The sequence below is a fragment of the Solanum stenotomum genome, chromosome 12 (assembly GCF_019186545.1).
Source record: "Solanum stenotomum isolate F172 chromosome 12, ASM1918654v1, whole genome shotgun sequence".
Classification (NCBI taxonomy): Eukaryota; Viridiplantae; Streptophyta; class Magnoliopsida; order Solanales; family Solanaceae; genus Solanum; species Solanum stenotomum.
In genome coordinates this window covers 41,613,360-41,631,953 of record NC_064293.1, presented here as the reverse complement: position 1 = coordinate 41,631,953, position 18,594 = coordinate 41,613,360, and the positions used below count along the sequence as shown (strand labels likewise).

General features: G+C 35.3%; 2 protein-coding genes and 1 pseudogene across 3 annotated transcripts; 1 reads left to right on the top strand and 2 right to left on the bottom strand.

Moving 5' to 3' along the window:
• On the bottom strand, positions 1–5,905 carry LOC125847717 (uncharacterized). Its single transcript, XM_049527388.1, has 3 exons — positions 5,748–5,905; positions 3,999–4,892; positions 1–340 (listed from the first exon to the last, which is right to left on the bottom strand). Exons 2-3 carry the CDS (start codon positions 4,856–4,858, stop codon positions 166–168), a joined length of 1,035 nt encoding a protein of 344 aa, XP_049383345.1. The 5' UTR covers positions 4,859–4,892; positions 5,748–5,905; the 3' UTR covers positions 1–165.
• Positions 5,906–6,572: 667 nt separating this feature from the next.
• Positions 6,573–10,740, bottom strand: LOC125848891 (endoglucanase 2-like; annotated as a pseudogene).
• An 866-nt stretch (positions 10,741–11,606) lies between these two features.
• Positions 11,607–16,999, top strand: LOC125848574 (RNA demethylase ALKBH9B). 2 transcript variants are annotated; one of them, XM_049528457.1, is made up of 7 exons: positions 11,607–11,967; positions 12,315–12,371; positions 12,408–13,001; positions 15,156–15,241; positions 15,448–15,758; positions 15,832–15,903; positions 16,003–16,824. In XM_049528457.1, exons 1-7 carry the CDS (start codon positions 11,796–11,798, stop codon positions 16,289–16,291), a joined length of 1,581 nt encoding a protein of 526 aa, XP_049384414.1. In that variant the 5' UTR covers positions 11,607–11,795; the 3' UTR covers positions 16,292–16,824. The 2 variants fall into 2 exon arrangements, with proteins under 2 accessions (XP_049384414.1, XP_049384413.1); XM_049528456.1 differs by having other exon boundaries at positions 12,315–13,001; positions 16,003–16,999.
• The last annotated feature ends 1,595 nt before the right edge of the window (positions 17,000–18,594 follow it).

Sequence of the window (18,594 nt, the reverse complement as noted above, 5' to 3'; positions counted from 1 at the left end):
AATCTGCATTTTATAAATGTGACAGTACAAGACAACAAGGGGTACAAAGATTCCACTCAAAGTTGCATTTCTGGATACAAGGTTTTGCAGAATGCAGTTGCTGCATTCACCTTTTATGCAGCAGGTGACAATGCCACAAGAAACAAATGGTCTAAACACACTGAACTAAATATTTGAAGCACTTAGCGCCATAACTTTGCACTGTTCATTCATGGCCAGAAGCTGTGCTTCTTTCTTATCAAGTAGAGCAGCCAACCTCACATTTTCTTCCATCAGTTTTTGTACTTGGGCCTCTTTCTGCGTCTTCTCACTCTCCAATTGTGTTGTCTTGGCGACCAGCCTGGTTTCACATAAAACAAACTCAGCACACAATTTATCCAGATGATGAAAAATCAGTTCATCAAATTATTACAGCTTTAACATTTTGTGCCAATTGGGATATGAGAAAATTTTAGCTTGAGCACAGAAGAAAGTAGTAAGGAGCACAAAATTTAAAGCTTATATTAGCTCAAATAAATCTAGAAGTAAGAACAAGGGGCGTTCTCTCAATTCCAATCAGATGAAACTTCATCAAAGTTCGCGCTTTCTTTTTGTTCTGTACTACTATGCTACTTGGTCATACAACTACCAACGACTTTAAGATGCTAATTGGGTTGAGCAAGAGAGTAATGAAATGGAGGATATTGGAACATCATTTCAAATATATAGCATCTCAAAAGTTCTATTCTCAATTAGAAAAAGATTATTCAACTCCATTCTCAAAAAGAAAAGAACAAATTTTATGCCATCAGATAGAGAATACAACCTTTTCTTTTAATAAAAGTTTGAGAGAGCTGGGTTTTAAAATTGATGAACTTGACACTCCTTATTGCCTTATATTGGATTAAGGTGGTAGCTTGGGATTAGGTTTGTATGCCCAAGGCAGCAGGAGGATTAAGTGTGATTGATGGACATTTGTGGAATAAGGCAACCCTATCCAAACTATTATGGGCACTAGGACAGAAAAAGGACAAGTAGTGGATAGTGTGGATCCAAACTTTCTACATCAAAAGAAAAGACCTATACACAATGACCACCCCAAAGCAGGCATGTTGGATTATAAGGAAGATTTTTGATGCAAGGACATGGTATAAAGATGATGCTGAACCAACTGGAGGAAGGAGGAAGCCTGAAGCCAGCATCAAGAACAACTATGTGACACTTAGACCTCAATATCCTCAAGTTGAGTGGAAACACTTGGTTCAGGTCAAGGGTATGATGCCAAGACACCAGTCATTCTGTGGATGACATTACAGAGGAAACGTTCCACTGTAGACAGAGTCTTGAAATGGGGTATACAAGTGGATGCAAACTGTGTTCTATGCAATACTGGTCATATAGAGAACTTTGATCACCTATTCTATGCTTGTCCTTACTCCTCTTATGTCTGGAAAACAATGCTGAACTGGATAGGCTATCACAGACAAGTAGGCAGCTGGGAATATGAAGTCAAATGGATGATCAGCAGGGTCAAGAATAGTAGACCAAGAGCTGCAATCTAGGGATTCTGTTTTGCAGCAATTATATACAACATTTGGATTCAAAGAAATAATCGGTGGTTTAATGCCAAGAAGGGAAGCACAACACAGAGACTGAAGGAAATAGCCATACACCTCATTTAGATCAACTGATAGGATATCCTAACTAGATGTTTTCTTCATTATAGTTGGTAGCTTACTTGAGTCATCTTAATTGTATAACAAGTGTCTATGAGAGCTAGCTCTAAGTCCAAAAAGAGTTATTTGGTTTGTATGGAAAATTTTGGTTGAATGGAAAATGTTACTGGTTGACCAAAAAAAAAAACTAGCAGTAAAACCTTCCGAGTTTATTCTCAATTATTTCATCCTGGTATCATCGAGTTTTTTTTTATACTTTGAGATTCTTTAGTTTCTGGACTGATATGCTTTTACGCTCCATCACAGAATAACCAGGGCTCGTATACAAAAAAATAAAAATAAAATTGAGGACTTTAAATTTTACCCTGTAAGTTTATGAGAAATAGAGAAATTCTTTTAATTTTGTATTCTTTGGCCAATGTACACCATTGGAGCAGATGCACTTTATATAGAGTAAAGTGTCACGTCCCGCCACTTCGCAGTAGAATTTTGCGTCCGGATAGGGGCGGAAGGGTCTAGAGTTGTGGAGAGGTTTCCGGAAGACTCTAGAACCTTTTAGAGAATTCAAGAAGGCTAGAGAATTCCCTAGAATTCTCTAGATTTATTTAGAAGGCAATGGAAGGTCCTAGAATGTGTAGAGAGTTCTAGAGCTAGGACCAAAGTGTAAATAAGTTTAGGGACTTGTAAGTAATTTTTAATTGCACTTTAGTCCTTAGGAAGTAGTATAAATAGGGGTGCCACCATTTGCAAAGGCACCAAGAAAGTTATAAAGCAATCTTCCAAAAGCAATACAAAAGCCTTCTTCCAAAAACTCTCTCTTTGTTCTTTCTAAGTCTTTCCTTAAGCATTCTCTTAGCGATCCAAGTCTTAAAGGCTTCCTTGAGTTTACAAGATCTTGAAAGAGTAGTGAGTAAATTGTCAAGGGCCGCACGGAACTTTAGCCAACACTCTAAGTCCGTGACAAAAGGCTCTAACCTCTACTCTTTCCACTGATTGTTCTAATTTCTCACAAATATTTCTATTTAAAAAAAGTTAAAGTTACCAATTTCAAAAAAAAAAAAAAAAAAAGTNAGGACTTTAAATTTTACCCTGTAAGTTTATGAGAAATAGAGAAATTCTTTTAATTTTGTGTTCTTTGGCCAATGTACACCATTGGAGCAGATGCACTTTATATAGAGTAAAGGCTCTAACCTCTACTCCTTCCACTGATTGTTCTAATTTCTCACAAATATTTCTATGTAAAAAAAGTGGACCTTTGGCCTAGCTAGCTCATATGGTGAGAGAAAACCATAAAATGAGACGTCAACCATAAATTAAGAGATGTTTATTCCCTAGAATCAGTATCTTACCATATTGTAACCTAGTAACTAGTATAAATTCTCAACCAAACTTGAGGGAATAATCAAACTTTTCCAATCACTTCTTAATCTTTTCCCTAATTTCTCACCCCTTGTAGAGTTCTCAGATGGTATATCTGTCTTACATCTGGGAGTTAGTGCAACAAAGCACACATCAAAATAAAATAAACATAACTCCATAAGCAACAATTTGGATTTTTTTCCTTTTAGGTTCTGTTATCCCTGTAACATCATGTAAACAATGCATTGTTAATTTCAAATGATCCCAGCTCTTAGCAGTGAACAATGATCAACACTGTTAAGATTCAAATGATCCCCCATCCCACCCCAAGCCTGGAAAATAATAAAAAAGAGAAATATGACGGCCCTAGATCATTACAAGAACAAGATCCTACAATAGTCCAATAGCTTAAAAGGGACGTTACAGCACTAAGCTTGTCAAGGGTCCAGCACAGTATTAATAATCTAAATCAACCACACCCAAAGAAAAAGAAAAGTTCAGAACACTTGAACAACTATGAGTATCTAATTATCTATGCTTGCACGCCCTTTAAATCAATAGCTGCCTGAAGGTGAAATACATATATATACTACTTCTAATTCCTAAAAGCAATATTTTATACACAAAAAAACAGCCAGACGGCCCAGACCAGAGAAACAAGGTAGTAATATAGTGGAGATATCACAACATTTTACCAAATAATACACATTAGACTTGTGCATTTGTATTGCAATTATTATACACAAGCTGCAAGGCAAGTATTATTCGAACACACAGGAAGAAGTTGTGCTTGGACATTTGTATTCTAGTTACAAGTTGTATGACAAGTATTAAGATGCAGTGCTATGAAAGTGAGGCAAAAGGATATATTTAATAGTTAACTTCATGCATCACAGACACATTGTATAGCCAGGAAATAAAGAAACAGTTCGGTCCGCATGTTATGGTTAACGGAAATTTCTTTGACGAAAGGGGAATACTTACCGCTCAAAAAGCCTTTCAATTGTCTGGAATTGCTTTTCTGATGATAGAATTGTTTCTCTCACACTAATGAGACTACTGACATAGGATTTCAGAGACTCAAAGTCTGTCTTAACACGACAAAGCTCCTGCTCATTTTCTGCAGCTCTCTGCCTCTGTCTAGAAGTTTCTTCAACCAAATCTTCAACTCTCTGCCGCATCTCAGTCAGGATAAGATTTGTACCCAGAGCAAATCTTTCCATTTCCTCTAACTTAATAGACATGTTTTCAATCAGGAGCGTCTTCCTTTTAATCTCTTCTTCACCTACTGTTACCTTGCCTTTCTCTATAGCAGTTTCAGATTCCGCCATTATAATCCTCTTGACAAGACTTTCCATAACATCTGTAACCAAATGTACACTTCTGAGTAATTCACTCATATAAGATCCATCTTGTTCATCAAGTTGACCATGTTTACTCGAAAGTCTAATCCACAATTCATCATCAGCATCATCAAAAGATGAGAAATCAACATCCCTAGTCCAACTGGATAATGGTATACCATTTTTATCAACAAGACCCACTCCATCTAGTTCTATGATGCCGCATGAGGAATGGGCCAAATCTGGAACAGCCACGACTCTGGCTTTAGCTTTCAAGTACGTCATCAATGTTGTAGCAGTTCTTACTCTATGCCATAGAACATCTAACTCCTTCTTTGTATCTTCTTCCGATCCCTGAATAGAAGCTTTTACCTCCAACAGTTTTGCTTGCAAAGCATCCACTTGGGACTGGCTTTTCTCCATCTCTAGCTTCCAAGTAACGTCTGTTTGAGTCAATTGTGATTTTAAAGCTGAGAGATCAATATCTCCCTCCCCCGCCATCACCTTATCAAGTCACTGATGTGAGTTCAGGAACCTATAAAATTGAAGTTTTAGGAACATTGGGGCATAGTAACTAGTTGAAGACAGTTGGTCAAATGAATTACATGGGAATCATATCAAAACTTTAACTCTAATCACCAGCCTGCAGTTCTCGACCTTTGGGTAAAAAAGGCCAATTGTATAAAGATTCTTCTAAGGTGATTTTATTCACTTCCATTCAAGCAGAATATTCAGATAAAAAAAAGGTTAAGCTGCACCCCTTTAAAACTTGTTGAGAAATTCCCACGACATCACAGGAAAAAGCATAACAAATGCATCACCGTGTTCTTTGCAATGCCCTAGAAATTAGTCTAATTTCATTCATAATACTCTCCATAAAGACAGCATTTCCAGATAAAGTTTACTAAGAACATTATAAAGTCATACAAATTCGTGGCTAGAAAAGTACAAACAAACTGGCAGGAAGTTTAGACATCACTCTACTGATTACATCCATATTAATCCAAAACCCAACTGTCAAAAAGCCTTCTTTGACGAATCAAGATCATAAAAATCCAAGAAAGAGAAACCCCACTATCTGTTCTCCCCCCTCCCAGAAAAAAAAAGAAAAAAAAAGCACCCCATGTAAAAGAATTAGAATTTCAGACAGAGAAAGGGACAATCTCCCCGCATAAATTATACCAAAATCATAGGATTAAACTCTTCTTACCGATACCCATCAAATTCCGATCAACATTCAAATAATTGGAACGAAAAGAAATACAAAATCAAGGTAATTTGTTAATCTAAACAACTTTGCACAGTTATAAAAGGGAAACAAGATTTCGGAGGAAGACAAAGTAAGCAGAACCAAAAATTACAATTTGTGAAGATAAATAAAAGGAGGCACCTCGCAAAATTAAGGGTAATTTTGGGTGTTGATGATGATAATGCTTCAACACGTACAGTCTCATGGAAAATTATCAATGAAAATTTCCATCACGAACCAATTTGGTAAAGGCAGTTTCTTGCTTTTTGTTGTCTCTACCTTTTCCTTGTCCAGTTTCCTTATAAAATTATATAGTGGGACCTTTAGGTGTTTTGTTTAGTCCATAAAATGAAAAACCACCGAATGGATTCAGGATAAAATAACATAAAAAATGTTTATGGTTGTGTGTCATGTTCAATTTTAACTTTTTTTTATATACCAAATAATGTTGGTTAAAAAAGATTTTTTTGGAACTCGTTTGCTGTCCCATTTTTTAAAATTTAAGTAAAATTATAATCCGGAGTAAAAATAGTTGCTCATAGAATTACATCTATATTAGTTTTATGAGCAAGATAACATAAAGTGTATAAGAATATTACTCCTAAGATTATCTTGTTCAAAATTTTCACAAATACACACCAACTTCCAAAAAAAAATCAAAAAAGTTTTCACAAACAAATGTCAGTGTAGAGTTAGTTGCACCATCAGTTATTGAAAGGCATTTGTTGATCATTACCAATAATAAATGAAATTAGTAATCTAGAAAATAAGATAAATAATTTTAATTACATTAAATTGCATTGACATTGTAAAAGTTTCATTACATCAACAGTGAGTACAAATTAGTAAATCCTTGTTTATATATCATTGGTCATAGCTCAGTTGGACAAACAAGAATGAAATTTAGGGCATGACACTACATGCAGATCATAGTACCTGCTTCAAATTAAACACTACAACTGCACCTGGATGAGATGTCTTTTGTTCTTATTTCAAATATTTACATAGGAAACACCCAATGCATGGACAATTATAGGTGCCTCCAATTGCATACAAAGGTGTCACTACTAGGTTGAAGGAAGTTAGGAATGTACATTTTGACAACTTCTTTACTTTGACCTAATAATCGCTCTTAGGGACATATCTATCATGATACATTTCTTTATATATAATATATACATGATCCAAGCCAAAGCTACTAACCCTATCCAGATAGAGTATAGTTTAGGCCACCAGCTTGGTGAGGGCAGGCTGTCTGAATTCTGATGACAGGTTAAGGCAAGGCCTGCTTAGTAAACAGGGAAAAATGAGTGATGGAGTTGAGTTTTCAGTTTTTCACAAACGACTCTACTTGTGAAGAAGAGGTGATAAGGCCTGAGATGAGTCCTACAATGAGGGCACTGTTGTAGGTAGTTGGTTCACTTTGTGAAATGTTGCTCCGAGAGTCCATGTATGTATCACTAAGGGATGGTCCCCCAACAAGAGCTCCAACTGCAACATTTGGATTAGGGTGTCTTGTGTGAAGCCATTTGAAGCCATCACTGCAATTAGAATTAGCATTTACTGGAATTGAAGCACCTATATGGTGAACTTGCTGAGGATATCTACTTACATAACCAACAAGGTAGCTCATTTCCATTGGATTGTTTTCCAAGATATAATCCAACTAAAAACAAAATAAAAAGTTCGTTGTGATATAAAAGTTCGATGGCCTTGAGGTGTAATGCATTCAGAGTTAAAAAAACAAAAATACTGCTTAAAAGCATATCAAGAAAGAAGCAAATACATAAGATAAAAAATTATTCAAGAGAAATTATTTAAAAGATGTTCTTCTTAACCCTTTAGTCTGTTCAACGGACCATTTCATCTACACAGAAAATCAAACTCTGGAGTCATATGTGTTGTTCAACTGAAACTACTAAAAGGATGTTAATGACATGTTCAATTGGCCGTGTATACATTAGTACATACCTGTGAAATTGCAAAGTTGCACAACTCTATTGGTTCATATAACTTCCCACTGCAATATAAATTTGATATTTGGGAGCTAAGCATGTAATCACTGTAAACCACTGCCAGAAATGAAGAGGCCACAGATTACTGGAATGGATTCCACTGGTTCACCCATACCAGGCCATCTGCCACAAAATTATAGTTTTATTGCAGCAACTTTTTTTTCTAAAAAGAAAAACATCATAATTATACAATGACTTGCTGACATGTTTTTCTTTATTTGGAAGGGATCTAAATATAGATGGGCCAAATTTGCTGACAGGGTCACAATTTCATCACAATACCTGCTGTTCTTTGAGAGGTTGTCGTTGGGGATTCAGGTAGAAGTCCACACAAGACGATCTCAGAAGTTTGTCTGTACGACTGGAGGGAAAGACTTTCCTCAGTTGAAATGTCTTCCTTTGAACCAAAGAAATTGACCCTTGATAATAAGACCTGAATCAAACGTAAAAATCTGCATAGTTAGCTGGAGAAATCTTTCTTCTAAATAATAAAAAAAAAGGTCCATACTCAATTTTTGTTTATGAACATGATTTATCAGTATAGAGGTACATGCTTCACCAAATTATGGGCCATAACCTATTATAACAAAGCAAAGTAAGCAACCCAAACATAAGCATGATTTTGTGTTCTTCATAGTATTTTCAAGTATCGTATTTTTCCAACTTCATGCTAATTGCACAAACAGATTCTATCAGTTCTAATAGCTAACATCTAAAAGCTAGAATTCTGGAATACATGCAACTTCGTAACATGTATATGTACAATACCTGAACTCCAGCCAATTTGTTTTCCCAAGAAAACCAAAATGGATTTCCCCAATTAGCAAACGCATTGCCATTTGCAGACACATATATTAAGTAAGATTTGTCTCCGGTAGCATGATAAAGCCAAGCAGATGCCCACAAGAGTTCATCCACAAATCCAGTAGAATTATAGAAATCTTGCACTTCGGGTATGCTGATACTATACGAACATCTATAACTATCAGCAAATTTGAATAACTGTTTGGCATGCTTTAATAGTGTTCCTGAGTAGGCAGAGTCAATTGACTTGAACACCAAGGATGCAGCTGCTATTGCTGCTGCACTTTCAGCTACAACATCTGTCCCAGGATACGATGCGTTAACTTGTGTAAGAGGCCTTTTTCCTGTCATTTCCTCAGGTCTTTCCCAGCATGTGTGATCCAACTTTGGGTCCCCCACCTTTCTTGCAGAAAAAAAAACATAAAGACACTTCATTAAGCAACATTTCCCTTTTATCTTAATACTGCAAGCGTTTATGACTTGTGTATATGTTGTGTGCAGCAACAAACTAGAACGTCGTCATTTGCATTGGCTAGAAGGATAAGAAAACATATTTTCAGCAGTCAGAAAACCAGTTACAGGAGGCCTTGTTTAGGAAGTTGGAAGTAGAAAACAAAATGGAAGTTCTACATGATTATAGTGCAAATGAAGGAACAACAGTTTCGCAAAGGAAATATCACAGGAAGTTCCAAATTAGTACTGAGGAAAAACTGAAAATACTTCTCAATTGTCATAGGGAATTATTCTACCTGAATATACAAGACATTTTCCGAAGGATGAACATTAATAAGAAAATCAGTGATCCACTTGAGGGATTCATGGGCGTTATCCAGCTCGTTCACCATATTCATGTGGTTTCCATACTCCAAAATAGCCCATGATAAAACTGTAGCAGTGAATGCCATTGGAAATCCAAACTTCACATGGTCTCCAGCATCATACATTCCTCTACTTAAATCCAAATTCACTTCACTTCCATCTCCCAAAGCCGAATCTCCTCTCCAAGCAATCTTATTATTCACCAATTTTCCAGCTGCAGTTAATGATTCAAAAATCAAAATAAGTACTCCTAAACTTAGGACTAATTAAGTGACCAGTGTGAATATAGCTAGTCTTACACTTCTGAACGTCGAAGAATTGCAAAGCAATGCTTAGAGCATTTGCATATTTGTTAACCACTTGGTGAGCATCTGCCTCTGAAGAATTAGAACGATGAAAATATTTTCGGAAACTGATTAAAACTGTAGCAAGAACAAGAGCCATGATCACCAGGATCAACCCCCTCCATACCCATCCTTTATCCTTGTGTGGTTCTTTCTCCATTCAATTTCAATTCTCTTCACCAAAATGTTTCGAATAAAATCAGACCTTCCATTCTTTGAATGAACTAAATTATACTCTTTGTGTGGCCTCATTATATATGCTATTTGAGTATCTTGACAATCACTAAAATACAGTAAATAGAGATGAAACCGGCATATCTGAGCTTTGTCTTTATCTGATTCTTGATTTCTCTCCTTCCAACATTTTGGAAGTATTTGGAATTGTAATTAACGAGAATCTTGATGTTTATTCCTCTTCCTAAACTATGTCACCAATAAAACCCTCCCGCTTACGAAAGGTTATTCTTTCTTAATCATATTCCAACTATGCTTGCTCCCTCTTTGTCAAGGAACAAATAGCTTCAACTTTACTCCATAAAAAAAGGAATATTAAAAATCAAGTAAAAAAATGTAATATTTAAGTTCTGAAAGAGAATATATCATGGACCATCTTAAATTTTCTTATGTCATTGGGTGTACAAAGAGGTTGACAATTTCAAGTTCAAGAAATAGCATTAAGGGGATGTTTGCTTCATGTTTTAGTTATATAGAGATTTCATATTTTATCGCCCATAAAATATATATATCCACGCATAACTTATGCAAGTATTACCACTGAACTCTTCTTTGATACAACATCAGGACTAAGAGTACTGTAGTTGTTAAAGGGATAACAAAAATATATAGTATCCAATTATTTTCTTAAATCTAGTAGTACTAATAACTTTCAAGTTTACAAAAAATTGGACTAATTAAAGCAAAGAGGGGAAAAATTTCTTCTGATGATCTCAAACTTGAACTTTCCAGTGGATCAAGGTTTGTCTCCTGTACCTTTAAACATAGATTCAGGAGCAAGAGGAGTAGGAGTATCCAACTGGTAAAGGTCAAATGCAGGACCAACAAATCGAAAAAGTATCCAACCCCCAATTATAATAAAAATAGAAGCATAAGCAAATTTGTTTAGCCAGAACAAAAGTCCTTTTTCTCCAACGTACAATTTTTTTATGATAAGCGAAATTCATAGTTATTATCTGTTGGGTGCATATAAAGTAAAATTTCATTCCTATAAGTTATTTGTATTTTTCATCTATATAAATATTGAGTAATTTTGCTCAACAATACATAAATGTTAATTGGGTACTAATTTCCAACTTTACACTAAACCTTCCACTACCTCCCTTTTATCAAAGTCTCGAGATTGCTTGACAATCATATGTTACTGGAGTTTCAACTGAATTGTTAGATTTCTTTTTAATTACGACATGTTTTGATTAACTGCAAAATGTATAAAGAAAAGAATATTTTTAAAAGTTATAAGCATGAGATATTTTGTTACTATAAAAATAAGTACTTATTATAATTTCTTTTCAAAATTACAAGTTTTAAATATTAAAAGAATTCTTTTTTAGTGAATAATAGTAGTAAAATAGACCAATGGAATAAGAATTTGTTCCCATCTCTCTTATAGTTTCTTTTTTATTAAAAAAAAAAAAAGTAAACAAAGATCTTTTTAGTTTGGGTAACCTTCATAAACTTTCACTATAGAAAATAAATGGAGTCTTAAGGTGTATTTGGTAAGAAAGGAAAATATTTAAAAAATAATAATTTTCAAATTCTTTTTTTTTTTTTAGTCTCATCCTTCAACTTAGGTCAGAAACTAAAAATTCAAACTCTATTTAAAATATGATACTTCATCGAAACTCAATTCAAAAATCGGAGTCGGAAATGGGTCCCATATGTTTTTTCTGTTCTCTTCCAATGTTTCTTTTCAACAGTTTCTCGAATTTCACTTTTAAGGTGGCTGCTCTTTCCCCCTACAAAAATTAAAGTAGTTTTAGTTACATGTGGAGATGGAAAATCAAATTCTAGTAATCAGGGTATGCTTAGGAAACTTCAACCGCTTAATTTTCTTTACCTATATGAATTGACAAAACACCCCTCCAAATTTTCTTGGAATTACACCAACATCTTATTCTCAAAGCAACTTCACAACTCGCAAAAATTGAATCATCCACTCGCCTTCAATATACCCAGTTGACTCGTCCGCCATGTCCGACCACCAGCGAACTCGGAAGGACGATCCCTTCCTTCTCAATTACAACTCCGATGAACTCCGTATCGCCTCCGAGTTTCTCTCCAATTGGCTCCCTTTTCTCTCCCGTGACCTTTGCCGCTCCTGCACCCAGACCCTCTCCGTTCGCATCCGATCCCTCAATTTTAGTAATTTCTCTTTATCCTTCTCTATCCTTCCCTTAATGTGTGTTAATGCATATGTTTGCTATTGATAAACTGTGTAGTTCATATACTGATTTATACTTGCATAAAGTTCACGGCTTTTATGTGCTTTACTCTTTTTGTTGGATGAGGTTTTTCTCTAGAGGGAGAGTGTGTTGCTTCAAGTTTGATTATTTGTTGAAATTTTGTAATAAAGATGTTTTTGGGCAATTACTTAGTCATGAAGAACCTACTCTGATTTCTGCTTTTCGGTTATACTTTAATATTATGAAGGTGTAAAGTTGTTTATTTTGTGAGTTTTCTGATCAGAGACTTTGTTGGTATGATTGCAGAAGTTAGTGGTAATGCAGAATGCTTGAAGCAACCAAAGAATGTGAGTGTTTTGACTCCAGAACGTTGTGATTCAGATGGATGCAATGGGAGTCAAGAGAATTGTGACAACAATTCGCTTGGAAGTTGGAATGATTACGGTGACTTGAATGATAATGCAGATACAAACTCATTGGGGAGTTGGAAAGATGGGGCTGGTGGGGAGCCCTTTGAGGAGCTTTCTGTGGACAGAAATTCATCTGACAGTTGTATAGATGGCGCAGATTCTCAATCTCAACCTGTTGGAGAGGCATCTACAAGTGAAGCATTCAACTCATCCTTACCTGTGACTACCCCAAAAGTGAAGATGTCATGGGCAGATATGGCTCAGGAGGATGAACTTCAAGCTGAGGAAGTGAATGAGTCAATTGCCTTGAGAAGTCAGGTGAATGGTGTGGCTGAAGAGGAAATTACTACTCCGGAAAGTAAGCAAAAAACAGAATTGTCAAGGGAGCAACGAGAGTACATTAGATTCTGTAATGTGAAGAGGAAAAAGGATTTCATATGTTTGGAGAGGGTGAGCGGGAAAATTGTGAATATACTTGATGGATTGGAGCTACATACGGGTGTCTTTAGCGCCGCTGAGCAAATTAGAATAGTTAAATATGTGGAGAAGCTTGACCAGATGGGGAAGAATGGGGAACTGAAAGGTTTGTTTTACTCTTGATATAGCCCTTAACCATTCTTTTTCCTTTTCTCAAATGGATTTTATTGTCATATTGGGTTTTGCAAAGCATACTTAAAGCAGGCATAGTTTCTTGCTTGAAATTGTCTAACTGTTAATGCTTAAACTTCAAGTGTGTTTGAAATTTAAGCAGGTGTTTCTGTGAATTAGAACACTCATTTTTAATCCACTTTGTTGTTGTTAGAATTGTGTTAGCATTACAATATTAATGGTGTTCGATGATTGGTACTAACTAGCGTGTTCTCTTTTTTTTTTCTTATTGATTTCTTTATTTGCTCTTGAGCTCTCTCAATCATGGCATGCAGTCCTCTCACTGATCAGAGGGCTAAATAATCTGTATTTGTAGCATAGATGTGAGCTTATTTGTCAAATTAATATTTGTTTCCCTGTGAGGTGGTAGGGCTGGCTGATTTTAACGGAGAAATCACACGGCAAGCTCAAGAAATTCTGATTGATTGCGTGTACATTACACAACTGCTAGTTTTGTAGAATGCGAGATGTACCATTGTTGTTTCTGGTTCAGTTTTTCCAACAATTTAGCAATGGAATTAAGCATCTTGATGTTAATATAGTTGTTCATGCCTAATCTTTATTTTGGCAGATAGTCATCCAATACCTTTTAGGTTCTATGCTATTTAGATGCTGAAATCTTTCAAGTAGGGCGATTGACATGGAGTTAGTGTATTAGCTTAACTACAGGAAAAGTAAGAAAAAGAATTTTGGCTTTGCTTGAGAGAGGATCAATCTATTGCATTGGCGTGCTTCTTTTTACCTACATTATCTTTTACAATAAGAATCTTATGCAGGAAAACGTACCTATTACTCCTTATTTGAGAGGATATCGAATCATTCAGATTCAACATTAGCTGTCTACATCTTTCAAGATGCCTTATTTCTCTTTTTTGTCTGTTACTGAGAGCTGCAGTAATGTACGTTGAAGCAAAGCTGCTTTGGGCATCCTAGACTTCAATGTATTGAAATGGGGAATCTTGTCTCAATAATGTTTATTCTATTTTAGTTTGTTGATGTTGATATCTATATAAGGTGGTACTATGTGGCATGAGAAATCTCTTCTTCCTTTTTTCGGAATTGAAGAAACTTTGTTAAAATGCCTAGTGTTGATGCCAGATGTCTAGATTAATTGCATAGAAATCCAGTAATATGGAAACCTACCTTTATTATTGCATCTTAACTAAAAGAAAAGAGTCCACTTCTACCATGGTAACTCTTGGAGTCCCACATTGGTGGGTCAAAGTTTACTTGGTCTCTATATATATATAGTCTTGGGCAATCCTCACGTCTTGAGCTTAGCTTTTGAAGTTTTGTTGCGCTCAAGGTCCATTTCTCTAACATGGTATAATAGTCAAGCTCATCAAAATTCATTGTTTACGATGTTGGGTCTCCCGTCTTATATTGTCCATGCTCTAGATGTCCAGTCCTGGGCGTATGGGGTGTATTAGAGTCCCATGTTGGCGGGTCAAGAGTTATTTGTTCTCTTTATATGTTCTTGAGCAATCTGCACTTCTTGATCTAGCTTTTAAGGTTGAGTTAGGTTCAAGGTCCATGTCTTCAATGGTAAATAACCAATATAACTAGATTTAGCACCAATTTTTTCTTGATTCAACTTAGAAACTGTTCCCTGTTGAAAACATTAACAAAGATATCATAGAATTTTGTTGAGTATGGTATAGGAAAGAATAAGTTGCAAAAATAAAGGTTTAGGCATAACTATGAGTTTTCAGTTGAAAAAAATGTGCAATTAGTTTTACAAGATGCACATTTTGTCCATTTGGCTAATTTGTCGTTTTCTGTTAGAATGACACGGGTACTTCCCTTTTTGAAGATTCCTGAAGTAGTTCACGGACCTTTCTTTAAAAATCTTCTATACCCTAATTCAGTAATTTACCCTAGTTTTGTGTCAATTTGTCTTCCTTGTGAATCACTCATGAATTAGTTCGATCTGTTATTGTTTTTCCTTTAAATTTGTTAGTTGTAACAGCAGGATTTTTTTTTCTTTGAGCTTCCCCTCCTTAAATTTCTCTTTTAAATTTGTTTGTTAAGTTATTTCTGTCAATTTTAGTTATCTTATGGTTCTTACCTGCCTATGGTGATTGTTTAGAGAGGACTTATACTACACCAACAAAGTGGATGAGGGGCAAAGGACGTGTGACAATCCAATTTGGCTGTTGTTACAACTATGCACCAGTAAGCATTTCACAATCTTATCTTTTATCCCTCCTTCTCCACACAGAACCGAGTGCCTTAAATTTTGTGTTATTATTAGGTGACAATTCTGTAACAAAGACCCCTCCTCCAAATCCCCAGTTCAGTTGACAACCTTCTTCTATGATAGGGATGTGGCATATGGGTTAATCACAGATGGCATAATGACTGAATTTTCTTTATGGCAGGATAAGAGTGGCAATCCCCCAGGGATCCTCAAAAGTGGAACTGTTGATCCATTGCCTGATCTTTTGAAGGTCATGATTAGAAGGCTTGTAAGGTGGCATGTGATGCCTTCAACTTGTGTTCCAGACAGCTGTATTATCAACATTTACGAAGAAGGCGATTGCATACCACCACATATTGACAATCATGATTTTGTGCGCCCATTTTGTACTGTTTCATTCCTTAGCGAGTGCAACATTGTGTTCGGATCCAACTTGAAAATAGTGGGTCCTGGTGAATTTGCTGGTGCGATTGCAATACCGTTGCCAGTGGGGTAAGTGAGCGTGTTCGTCTTATCATAAGTTGTGAAGTTAGGAAGATTGATCATTAATGGCATTACATTACAGATCTGTACTTGTCTTGAAAGGAAATGGAGCTGATGTAGCTAAACACTGTGTGCCAGCTGTGCCTACTAAGAGGTACAAACTGAATGTTCAGAAGTCTCTAGCTAGTCATAGATAAATCTTCTGTTCCGTTGTGTAACATGCTAACATCTTGCTAATCCTGACCTCACATAGGATTTCAATCACATTTAGAAGAATGGATGACTCTAAAAGGCCAACTGGATATGTTCCCGAGCATGATTTACATGGGTTGCAGCCCTTGTCATATGAAGCAGACTCGCAAAAGAAATCAAGCTCCTCTAGGCCAAGGTTTTCCGCAAGAAAACAGTCAGTGAGACAAGAAGAGGAGAGCATGGAAAGAGTAAAGATGCCAATGAGAAGGCATTCGGAGCCCCGTTATCCAGGTCGATATCGACGAGGACCTGCAAACAGGCAGTGGTATGGGGCGAATACGGAAAATTGAAGGCACATTCTGACTTGTGTATATTGATCAATCGTCATCTGCTAAAATTATCAACGTTGTTGGTATTTGGGTCCCCTCTCATCTCCTTGTCGAGTTGGTGAAGCATTAAAATTGTGGGAGATTGCTTGTTTGCTACTCCATTTGATGGATATCTTCTAATATATAGAAGCTTAATCCTCCCGCTCTTTGATCTGCATTCGCAATATCGCAAACCAATGAGGAACATTCAAGTGGAGAAGAGTGATCTAGAGGAGCTTGTAGCTCTGATATTGTAATATGTATGGTCTTCCAATTTGCAGTGGGTTGTAATGACGTGAGGCAGCTATCAAATAATTACTCGTCAGATTGGATAAACTCAACTCGCTCTACCTCAAATAATACTCCTCTTGAGGAATGCCCATCCGAGTGTATTTTTTAAGCTTACACGATGTATAATTCATGTCATTGGTTACACATTTAATTATTTGCCCACAAGCTTTGGTCCTAAGGGTTGTATTGTTAATGTATGTTTTCAAGTTAAGTTGTCTTATCTGAGAGTTTGTTTTTTTTTCTACTTGTTGGCTCCATGGAATATTTACGGCTACTTGTGAATTCCTATACTTTAAAATAGGAGAAAGAGGGATTTCCAGAGATGAAATAATTCATTTGTCAACTATTGTTGTGACTTGTAATACTCTTTCTAAAATATGTTAGTTTTATTTCAAAAAAGTTTTTTTATGTCTAAATTTACGCTGAGTCAAATTAAACAAAGGAATGAATAAATTCACAGGGTTAGGAGAGAAAAAACGAGAACCCATAATTACTAGTGTGAAAAGCATTTTATTTTCACTTTCCTTTTTTACCATTAAGCTGTCAATTAATTTTGTCATATGTATTTATCTTTATTTAATTTTCTAATACAAATACATGATCTACAAAAAAGCTTGAATTTGTTCGAATCCGCGAGCCCCCACCTAGCTCCGCCTCTGGAAATAATACTCAGCAATGTCACCAAATGTATAGCAAGGTTGAAACGCCCATTTGTATAGACAACTTGGCTATGGCACGTTCATTTTTATTTCACCACAAAACATCTCACCAAAAAATGATTAACATATAATGAGTCAGGTAAACATGATTAATATGCTTATTTTAATTTTTTTTATATTTATTTTGAATCTCAATTCCAAACTGCTTTCTAATGTAATTGTAAGTAAAATTATGATATGAGCCACAAATTTATCTAAAGACCAGTACAAACAGAAGTGCATCCAAGATTCTCTCTCATTAGTTTCATGATTTGTACGTACATGTAATCCTTTATATGTAAAAAAAATAAAATTACAATCCTTCATTTTCATCTTTTCTTATTATCAATTTATTCATTCTTTTACATCGATCGGTAAGGTCATATCAATTGAAAAAAATAACAACAGCTTGGAAAAGAAAGATGAGACATCATCATACTACTACAACTACTGGTTCCAATTTATGTGTCTGGTAATCATAAGCAGTTTTGCATTATATGCATACAAAAAAAGTTTGGATTACCAAATGAAGATGAGAAATTTAAAAGATCCCTTTTCCGACCAAATATGTTTACTTACAATCTGCTTTGGGTCACTAGGTTTAGCTATTCTTACTTGGCCTTGTATGGTAAATCGAACAAATTCCCCACTTAATAGTCTTCTAGATAGAACAATGTTTCTCACTATAGACATTTTTCTTTTGCTTTTTCTTGTTTTTACCTTGGTGTATGTCTTTTGCTCGGTTCTTATTCATGACATCAATTATTGATGACTCCTAAATAGATGCTTTAATTTTATTTGTCGATTCTTGAAAATTTGTTTTAGATATACAAAATTGAGTATTGAATTTCAAATGAGACGATTCCGTTATATATAATTCTTGGACTAGATCTTTTGTTTTTTTATTCATTAGTCCCGTTTGGCCATTCGATATGAAATCATGATATGATATACAGAGATGAAGTTGAAGTTTTGTTTGGACATGCGATATAAATTTTTTGTGTTGTATATTTTCTCATTAACATAAGAATCTCATAAGTTGTAAAACTATTCTCTTATGTAGGAGAAAGAGAAGTTTTTTTATTATGGAAAACCAAAAAAGTATTACTCCTTCCGTTCTTATTTATATTCACCAAAGCAATTCCTACTTTATCATTTATATTCACCAAATTTAAAGAAATAATAAATTTTATATTGGTGAGTATAATAAATTTTAAAAAGTAATTATGTGATTATTAATTCTATTTACATATGAAATAAATATATAAATGTGGGATTGTTTTAACAAAACATAAA

Bases quoted from the DNA above. Each gene is read 5' to 3' on its own strand.
- LOC125847717 (XM_049527388.1), bottom strand. From the start codon at position 4,858: ATGGCGGGGGAGGGAGATATTGATCTCTCAGCTTTAAAATCACAATTG. The intron at 341-3,998 runs GTAAGTATTCCC...ATGTGAAACCAG, and splicing joins ATTGAAAGGCTTTTTGAGCG to GCTGGTCGCCAAGACAACAC.
- LOC125848574 (XM_049528456.1), top strand. From the start codon at position 11,796: ATGTCCGACCACCAGCGAACTCGGAAGGACGATCCCTTCCTTCTCAAT. The intron at 11,968-12,314 runs GTAATTTCTCTT...GTATGATTGCAG, and splicing joins CATCCGATCCCTCAATTTTA to AAGTTAGTGGTAATGCAGAA. The intron at 15,242-15,447 runs GTAAGCATTTCA...TCTTTATGGCAG, and splicing joins GTTGTTACAACTATGCACCA to GATAAGAGTGGCAATCCCCC.